At 52.8% G+C, this 9,693-nt stretch overlaps 2 protein-coding genes across 2 annotated transcripts in view; both read right to left on the bottom strand.

The window, feature by feature from the left end:
* Cldn15 (claudin 15) overlaps positions 1–1,051 on the bottom strand; it is a 4,704-nt gene extending 3,653 nt beyond the window's left edge. The window contains exon 1 of the mRNA XM_021163417.2: positions 564–1,051. Within this exon, the coding sequence (XP_021019076.1) occupies positions 564–780 (217 nt within the window). The 5' untranslated portion in view covers positions 781–1,051. The remainder of the gene's footprint in view (positions 1–563) is intronic.
* Positions 1,052–2,683: 1,632 nt separating this feature from the next.
* On the bottom strand, positions 2,684–7,201 carry Fis1 (fission, mitochondrial 1). Its single transcript, XM_021162990.2, has 5 exons — positions 7,053–7,201; positions 6,152–6,284; positions 3,770–3,846; positions 3,268–3,373; positions 2,684–3,002 (listed from the first exon to the last, which is right to left on the bottom strand). Exons 1-5 carry the CDS (start codon positions 7,095–7,097, stop codon positions 2,905–2,907), a joined length of 459 nt encoding a protein of 152 aa, XP_021018649.1. The 5' UTR covers positions 7,098–7,201; the 3' UTR covers positions 2,684–2,904.
* Positions 7,202–9,693: the final 2,492 nt, after the last annotated feature.

The following is a 9,693-nucleotide window of genomic DNA, read 5'->3' as shown; positions in this document are numbered from 1 at the left end:
TTCCTAGTAGTCTCCCTTCTGTCTGGAGTTTCAGCAGAGCAGGGAGACCCCCAGACTGTGGATGTTTGGAGAGCTACTGAGGGTGGCGTTCAACCAGCAAGATGGGAGTCTTGGTNTCACCCCTGCCAACTGAGCCAACGCTTCCCAGAACAAACCACTAAAATACAGTCAACATCCCGTGCGCGCCTGCACGCCGCGTTGCTGAGAAGCCCCGTGACCACCAGCACACTAGCACCATGACTCCTCTCAGCTTGCAGGTGGCTACCACCAAATTCATTCCATCCTTTACCGGATGCCTAGAGCTAGCAAATCACATCCGGAGGCCTCCCTCAGCTGGCTGAGGGTCACACTTTAGGGCAGGGAACCGTGTGTGACACTCACACCTGTTCCATTCCGGATCATGCGGCACCCTTTTCTGTAGCTGTCCAGAACCAAGAGCTTCATCTGAAATCCTTGTGTCCTGATGGTGCCCAAAGGCAACCACCTCCACCCTTTCCTCAAGGATCACTCCACCTAAGCCCTCCAACCTCTCTCTGTCCCCTAGAGCCTCCCTCACCCCATACCAGAGAGGGCCAGCATGGACGGAAAGTCCCAGCAGTTGGAGACTCCCAGGGAGTCGGTGGCACAGCTGTACCATAGGTTCTCAAAGATGGTGTTGGTGGTGATGACGTTGCCATGGACCGTAGACACTCTCCAGTAGCTGTTTGGAAGGGTCACCCCCAGCATCAGCAGTCCCAGGGCTGACATGAAGAAGCCGAAGGTCTCCACAGCTACCGACATGCTGGGATGCAGGTCCCCCAAGGGGGCTTGAGCCCCAGGGATTGAGAGAGAGATGGCACCTCCAGGTGAATTCCGGGGACTTTGGCCCAAAAGGGATGTTAAGGAAGACTGAGGAGGGAGAAGGTTGAAGGAGTGCTCTTCCAGCTGCGATTCTTGTCTGCCGCCGTCCTCTGGAGGTCAGGTTTGAGTGCCTCTGCCTGGTNTCTGGGAGGCTCTGCTTCCTGGCAGGTCAGAGGAATGAGCCAAGCCTGCTCCGCTCTGCAGCTGTTGATTGTGATGGAGGGAATAAACGGGCCAAAAGTCCACCCCCTCCCCCGGCCTNCGGCCTAGCCCGGGACTCCCCGCCCTAGGAGTGGGGAGGCTGGACTTACTAGGAGACTTAGGGATACAGCCAAGGAGCAGCCCCCAAGGGAGGCATTAGGAATCCAGGGGAAGTGGCCTGTCTCTGACTCAGCTGTCACCAGAGCCAGGGAATGAAATTAGAGGGACAAAGAGTTTTAGGTACCCAAAAGACCAGAGTGTCTAGAGAAGAAGCCTTCTAACAGGCCCACCACAGGCTTCCATGATGGACTAAGCGAGCCTGAGAGCGACCTATGACTCTGAAGACCCTACAGATGGGACACTAAATTGCCAAGGACCATCAAGTTTGAGTTGGGGGTGAGAAGACCTCTCAACCCTGCCAACCTGGACCTCATTATCATAGGGCCCTGGGCTTGAATTTTTGGCTCTCAGCCTTGTTGACACAACATTATTGCCTTTGGGGTTGTAATGGGAGTTGGGACCACAAATCATAGCTCCTGGGCACACTCTCATTGCCCCAGCGGCTGCTTGGATCTAAATGCCACACGGCTGAGGTGAGGCCACCGAATTATATTTTCCTCCAAACTTCCTGAACTTGAATTGCCCCTCCAGGTGCCCTTTGACTCTTCGGTCCTGAGTTTGATCTTCCTGCCAAGGGTCCAAGGGTCCAGGGGTCCAGGGGTCCAGGGGTCCAGGGGCCCAGGGTGGGGGGCTGAACATAGGCCTAAGGCATAATTCTGGTCAATCTCTCTCCCTGTCCACTTACAAGGAACCATTACCAGCTCTATCAATCATGATAAGCGGAAACCTCTGGGTTCCCCACCCCATCCTAGCTGAGCACCTGCATGAACATAGCTTCCCTTGTTGACTGCTTCCTGGTCTTGCCTGTGAAGTTGGCCCCAGGCTCCCTTTCTATGTGAGACAGAGCTATGCCAACCATGGCTCCCCATCCCCTCCTTCTCTGAATCAGGCTCCTCCACGCTCCCCTCAGGTATCTCCTCCCGCCCCCCAGCGAGCCTGCCAGGGGCTGTGGAATGACAAGAATGCAGGAAAGTCAAACAGGCCCACGCAGAGCCTGGCACAAGGGGCATGGGGTGANCACTCTGAGGTCTCTGCCTCCCATCCCACAAGNTGGGGCTGGGGTATCCTGTGCCCAACAACCCCCCCCCCCCAGTCCCTGCCATCTCCACACAGCTTCCTCTCTCACCCTACGTCATCCGTGTCCCCTGAAGGAGAAAGATCGGGCAGAGAAAGGGGAGGGGGCAGGAAGACAAAGGGAGGGAAGGGTGGGGTTTTTGGAGGAAGCCCAGTGGGGGCCCCCTGCAGTGGAAAACTCCCAGGCAGCTGTGTGGGTCAGAGGAGACCAGAGTCATAAATCGCAGCTCTGTCCCCTGCTCACTGTTCTCTCCCAGGATTCTGGGGCGGTGGAAAAGCCGTGTTTGTCCTCCAGCGAGGTTCCTTGTTCCTTCCAAGTGGATTCAGGATAGGGGAGGAAGGAAAGGTGTGGACTAAGATGCTGGCAGAGGAACCTGAAGTGGGGTAGAGAGGGCTGCCGTGCACCCGGTGAACCTGGTCTCCCTCAGCCAATGCTCACACACAGAGCTTCCTGAGCCACGGCCCAATTTTATTTACACTCATTGCAAAGCATGACAGGGTTAAAGGACAGGTGCAGGGGCTAGGAGGCTGGGGGTCATGGAGACTGTAGAGGTAGACTACAGGGGTGCAGGAGAAAAGGGAAGGCGATGGTGAGGATGGACAGGCCCCTCTTCCAGTGTCCCCCAGGCTCCTAGGCGTCCCGGGGCAGAGAGCAGGTGAAGGCTGCCTTCAGGATTTGGACTTGGAGACAGCCAGTCCAATGAGTCCAGCCAGGCCGGCCACACCCAGGGCCATGCCACCAACGATGGCCATGCCTACCAGTCCATCTGGAAAAGGAAGAGGGAGGCGTGAGCAGACCAGGCCCACCCCAGGCCCCGGCNGGCCACACTGCCCTCCACAGAAGCGGGCGGGTGGGGGACCTGGACCCAGAGTCTGCAGGGTGGGACCCTGGGGCTACAGAGACCTTGGAGGGTAGGTTTGATGAGGGACTCTGTGTGTGTGTGTGTGTGTGTGTGTGTGTGTGTGTGTGTGTGTTCCTAAGGGCCCCAGGCACGAGGGAGGAGGAAGAACAGCCAACAAGAGGCCTGTCACCTTTCTTCATGGCCTTATCAATCAGGCGTTCCAGCTCCTTGGCCTGGTTGTTCTGGGGCTCAGTCTGCAACAGTCCTCGCACATACTTTAGAGCCTTTTCATATTCCTGCAATCAGAGGAAAGGCACACCTCACAGTACANGTTCCTTGGGATGCATCCCCCTGAACCCCCCCACCCAGGGGTGTCCTTCCCTGGCCCAGCTCATCCTTCCTCCTCCTCCACCCGTTACAGCCCCACCCCACAGAGTAGAGTTCACAAACAGCCCAGCTGTGGGGGGGTGATAAGCTAGCAGAGATAACAGCTCCAGGCACGGGGCTGCACCCCAACCTGACGTCAGCGTGGTCCCCACACCCCGATACTCTCTCACCTTCCCTCTCAGAGTCTAACCCACACAGTCCCCATCACCCCAGCCTGCTGCCCTTGGCTGGCTTTCTGAGGGCCAGGACTCTCCACCTGGGGCACTCAGGAGGAACGTGGATCAGAAAGGGCTCTGCAGCCTTACCTTGAGCCGGTAGTTGCCCACGGCCAGGTAGAAGACATAGTCCCGCTGTTCCTCTTTGTTCCCTTTGGGCAACAGCTCTGGAGGGGGAAGGGAGAAGAGAAAGATGGGAGTCTCCTTCTAACTCTGTGTTCCATGGGTCCTGCTACGCTGACTCCCTCTAGGATCCTGGGAGGGTCATGGTCCTGGACCTGCATTACCAGTTTCTATCACCTGCAGCTTCCCAGTTACAGCCCCGAGACAGCCGTAAGCCTGTCAAACACCTGTGGTGGAGACCAGGAACCGGCCCCAAAGTCTGGATGGATGGGTGCATTCCCACTGGCCAGCCATGGGTCCTACTGCAAGGTCACCTCCTGCCTGACACTCATCTTGCTGAGGATGCCCGGACTTGTACTCCTCCTGCCGTCTCCTGAGTGGTCTGGGACACGGCTGGCTTATGCAGTGCTGGGAATGGAATCGAAGCAAACATGTACTCTCTAGACNGAGCTTTTGTTTTGTTTTTGAGACAGGGTTTCTCTGTGTAGCCCTGGCTGTCCTACAACCCATTCTATAGACCAGACTGGCCTCAAACTCAGAGATCCTCCTACTTCTGCCTCCAGAGTACTGGGATTAAAGGTGTGAATCGCCACTCTAGGCCCACAACTTGCCCCCCTTTCCTATAACTCAGCTTCCCTGAGTGACCCTTGTCTGACTTGTTTTTCATTTCATTCTCTGTGTGTGTGTGTCCCTGTATGACAGTATTAAGATAGGCACTCACTATGCCGTCCGGGCTTGTTTCAAACTCCCCATCAGGCTGCCCCAGCCTCTCCAGTTCCGTGGTGCAGCAGCCACCACTTTGGCACTAAGTAGCTGTGCAGTGCTAGTCTCCTCAGTGTCTGCACTGTGTCTCCAAATAAGACTCAAATGCTGACACCACTCCCACTGCTGTGCTCTACTGTAAAAGAAACCTAAAAATCCAAACTGATCAAAGTGGGGGACAGTATTTGCTTTACAGAGACCCCAGAGCTGGTGGCACCCCTGAATTCGCAGCACTGAGGTACTTGAAGCAGGATGCACAGGTTAGAGGTCCTGTGTCAAAGTCAACTGACTAATGATACAGCAGTCTTCTGTTCCTACAGCGTTGTCCCTTGACAGCCTCTGGGATTATGCCAACACAGCCCCCAGACTTCAAAGTGCACAGACGGAAGGCCCATCTATAAAATTAAACAGTGTTTGCATAGAATGTACCTATAAGCTGGGCAGTGGTGGCGCACGCTTTTAATCCCAGCACTCATGAGGCAGGGGCAGGTGGATTTCTGAGTTCGAGGCCAGCCTGGTCTACAAAGTGAGTTCCAGGACAGCCAGGGCTACACAAAGAAACCCTGTCTTGAAACCACCACCACTACCAAAAAAAGAACGCACTCCCCAAAGATGCATTGTTTTTTGAGTCAGGGAGCTCACGTACCCCAGGCTGACCTCAAATTTGGTCAGTGTGTGCTGACTCTGGCCTTGAACTTCTTTTTTTTTTTAGATTTATTTATTTATTATATGTAAGTACACTGTAGCTGTCTTCAGACACTCCAGAAGAGGGTGCCAGATCGCATTACAGATGGTTGTGAGCCACCATGTGGTTGCTGGGATTTGAACTCTGGACCTTCGGAAGAGCAGTCGGGTGCTCTTACCCACTGAGCCATCTCACCAGCCCGGCCTTGAACTTCTGACCTTCCTGCCTCTATCTCCACAGTCATTATTGTTCGACTACTGAACGATGTCCCTGTGTCTTCACCTTTGCAGTGCTGGGGTCACATGGCCTTGATACCACTAGCCCCTCAGATATTTTAAATCTCTATAGAGTTTTCTAAATGACTGTTATCCAATACAACGTAAATGCTATATTAACAGCAATTAGTAACTGTACCAGAAGTGTTTTGTGTACACTGTGTGTGCGCACATGGAAGCATGGAGGTCAGAGGACGGCCAGTTCGTTCACACTCCACAGCATCCCCTAAAGAAAGGGTCTCCAACTGAACCTGGGCTAAGATGGCAGCAAGCCATCTCTAGCTGACTCCAGCTTACTCTCTATACGGGTGGCCAAACTCAGCTGCTGCTGCGGGTGCTGGGGATTTGAACCCAGGTCTTCATGCCTGGACAGGACGCACTGAGTCTCCCCAGCCTGAGAACATTTTTCCTACAGCATTTTCCATCTGAATGACTGTTCAGATGCTGAAACTGGGGATGTAGAGAATCAATCTAGCCCTTTCTCCAAGTGAAGTTACTGGTGGTTACTGAATGACAAATGTGCTGTAAGGTGACGGTTCTGTGTTGGAAAGGGTCCTGGAGGGGTGAGGTCAAGGACAGTAGAGGGCAGGCAGGCTGGCGGCTGGAAAGTGGGGGCCAGTGCCTTACCCTCCAGCAGCACGATGCCTCTGCGGATGTCCTCATTGTATTTGCTTCGAACCAGGCACCAGGCATATTCAAACTGCGTGCTCTTGGACACAGAACCAGCTGCCTGCTCAGACTGAAATTTCCTTTCAAAATTCTGTCATTAGAGAGAAGAGTAACCATTTAGAAACAAAGGGCAGCAATCATTCTCCTGCTAACTTGATGTCTGAATCCCAGTTAGATCCCATTTTCCTCTCTGCCGCCTTTCCCTTGTAGATCTTGGTACTCCGAAGCTTCTGTCATCTCCACCCCTGGGTCCCATGCTGTGTCCTCCCCTTCAGAAGGTCCGTGAACCCAGCCCCTAGTGGTACCAAGAGGAGATGCCACCTGGTGGCAGCTGGAGGCACTGCTCCCGAACCAGCTGACCCCAAGTATCTGAAGAGTAAACATATTGTCCCAGAGCTAAACAACCTCCTACATGGCCTTTCCCTTGAGGCCGCTGGTCCCGTCCCACCCTACTCTTTTGGGCCTGGATCTGCCTTACTTTAATTCTAGTAGAGGAAAGAAAACACAGCTACAAGGATGCGGTGAAAATAGCACTGTGCGGAAGTAAACACTAGCGAAAATTTACNCCAGTGACTATACTACTTCATCCCTGCACGAGTACCCCAAATTCCCAGCTCTGCATCACACTAAGATCCCAGGCCTAGGTCTGAGTTGCTGAAACCCAGGAAACTACAATTCCCGTCAGGCCTAGGGACACGAAGCCGATTCCCACAAGAAGCAGGATGCCGCAGAGGCTGCTGGGAGCCGTAGTTCAGCTTGCCAAGAAAGACGAAACCCGCACTGGCTAGCTTCAGTCAGCTCTCCTTAGGAACTGCCCTTTCCAATTCTGCCCTTCTCCTTCCTCCGTCCCAGACATTACCTTCAGATCCTCCACAGACACCAGCTCGTTCAGCACGGCCTCCATGGCCGCCGCCCCTGAAAGCCTCACACTAAGGTCTCTACTGGGCCACGGTCTCCATGGTCCAGCAGCAGGGGCGGAGAGGCACTTCCGGCATCGACCTGTGGANGCCCCGCCCCTTCCTCCTTTGCCTTGGGGCGGGCGGGGGCGCTAGTGCCTACGCTGGGATACTTTGNTCTCTTTGGACTCCCTGATGTCCTAGATCCTCCCTGGATCACATTATCCTAGGAACCCTCACTCTAGGACCCTGGATTATCTTCAATGTTTGCAATAAAATCCTAATGAGTACCAGGGGCCGGAGGGTCTCAGTGTAACACAAGGCAAGAGGAGTGCTCCAAGCACTCCNCCACCTCCCACTCCGAAAACTTGGGTCACATGATCACAGTGGACAGCCATTCTTAATAGGATTCTGAAGAAAAGCTGATAGGCCAGGAAACACAGTCCAGGGTTAAAGGCCCATGGATGGCTCTCACGTTCTGTTGCCAGCCCCCACGTGTTGTAGCTCACAACTGCCTGGGTTCCAGCTCTAAGGGGAAAACTTGGGTCACATGATCCGCCTGCCTCTGCCTCCTGATTGCTGGGATTAAAGGCACACACCACCACCCAGCTCAGCCTGCTCTCTTATAGAACCCAGGACCATTAGCCCAGGGATGGTACCACCTACAATGGACTGGGTCCTCCCCCAGTTATGTAAATGCCTTAGAGCCAGATCTCGTGGAGGCATTTTTCTCAATTGAGGGGCCCTCCTTTGAGAGAATTCTAGTTTGGGTGTCAAGCTGACAGAGGACTAGCCAGCACACTCACTGTCCCTTGCCCTAAGATTCTGAAACCTCCAGTAATCTCAGGTGCTCTGCATGTGCCTGCGGTCTTTGCTATTCAGAACATCTATCTTCTAGCCCTGCCCTTGCTTATTGGTTCATTCATTCATTCTTGATTGAGCATTTCCTAAGTGTCGGTCACTATTTAAGAACAGGGATTGGCACTGATAAAAATAAAACTCCTATCCTTATGCATCTAATGTGGGGAGGGGGAATGGTCATGCAGGCTTTCATCCTAGCACTTGGGAGGTGGAGGCAGGAGGAGGGGGAAGTTTAAGATCATCCTTGGCTATAGGAAGTTGGAGTCCAGCCTGGGGTAGGAACTCCTCTTGGGAGCCAGACAATCCAAGGCTTTCTCAGAGGCCTGGGTGAAAGGGCAAAAGGAATGTCAGCTCTGTGTCACTGTCCACAGGCAGACTTGGCAAGGTCTGAGGCTGGGGCCGGGGCCTCACAGGAGTGAGGGTTGCAGTTTGTCGGGATCCTACTCTCTTCCTGGCCTATGGCTATTCGTCCTTAGANAGATGTGTATGTCTGAGGTATCCCGTGTTCTCGTTGCCAACATTGTCTAATTTAGCTACTTTGGGCCATTCTCCCCTACAAATAGTACATAAGATGCTGTATTTTGGGCTGGAGAGATGGCTCAGTGGTTAAGAGCATTGACTGCTCTTACAGAGGCCCTGAGTTCAACTCCCAGCAACCACATGGTGGCTCACAACCATCTGTAATGAGATCTGATGCCCTCTTCTGGTGCGTCTGAAGACAGTGGCAGTATACTTATACTTACATGCATAAAATAAATAAATCTTTAAAAATAAATAAGTAAATAAATAAACAAATGAAGCAACAAAGCCCCTGATCCCTTAAGATGATACACCTTAGACCTCAGAAGAGCATGTTGGATCCCCCCCCATCCCCCCATCCCCCCGAGCTGGAGTTACAGGTAGTCATGAGCTGCCTGACATGGTGTTTTAGGGTTTCTATTGCCACAGAGAGACATCATGATCCTGACAACTCTTTGTTTTTTGAGACAGGGTTTCTCTGTGTAGCCCTGGCTGTCCCAGAACTCACTTTGTAGACCAGGCTGGCCTCGAACTCAGAAATCCGCCTGTCTCCGCCTCCCAAGTGCTGGGATTAAAGGCGTGTGCCACTACCACCCGGCTGAGAGACCCTGTCTTAAAACACCAAAATAAAATATAAAATAATAAAATAGAACAGAAAACAGCCTGGCCTTCCAGAAGCCCTGGGCTCAGTTTCCAGTTCTGTCAGGTGGTTCACAGCCTCCCAGAACTCCAGTGTTGGGGATTGGGTGCCTTTGGCCTCTGTGGGCACCTGACATGTACACAAAAGCACATACATTTATACATACAAAGTAGATCTTTTTAAAAATGAAAAGCAAACAAAACCGCAAACATTGTGGCAAAGTGATAGATATATAAAATTGGCCTCTGACCCACAGTCCCCAGGATCCCTGGTTTTGGNTTTTTTNTTTGTTTGTTTGTTTTTTAATTTTATATCTAAGTACACTGTAGCTGTCTTCAGACACACCAGAAGAGGGCATCAGACCTCATTACAGATGGTTGTGAGCCACCATGTGGTTGCTGGGATTTGAACTCAAGACTTTCGGAAGAGCAATCGGTGCTCTTAACCACTAAGCCATCTCTCCAGCCCCGGTTTTGGTTTTTTTAACACAGGGTTTTCACTATGTAGCTATGTAGCCCTGGCTGAAATGGCCTCTGTGGCCCAGAATAACTTTAAACTCCTACAAATCAACTGCTTCCGCCTCC

Source organism: Mus caroli, chromosome 5 (assembly GCF_900094665.2).
Source record: "Mus caroli chromosome 5, CAROLI_EIJ_v1.1, whole genome shotgun sequence".
NCBI lineage: Eukaryota > Metazoa > Chordata > Mammalia > Rodentia > Muridae > Mus > Mus caroli.
This window is presented reverse-complemented; position numbering and strand designations above follow the sequence as displayed.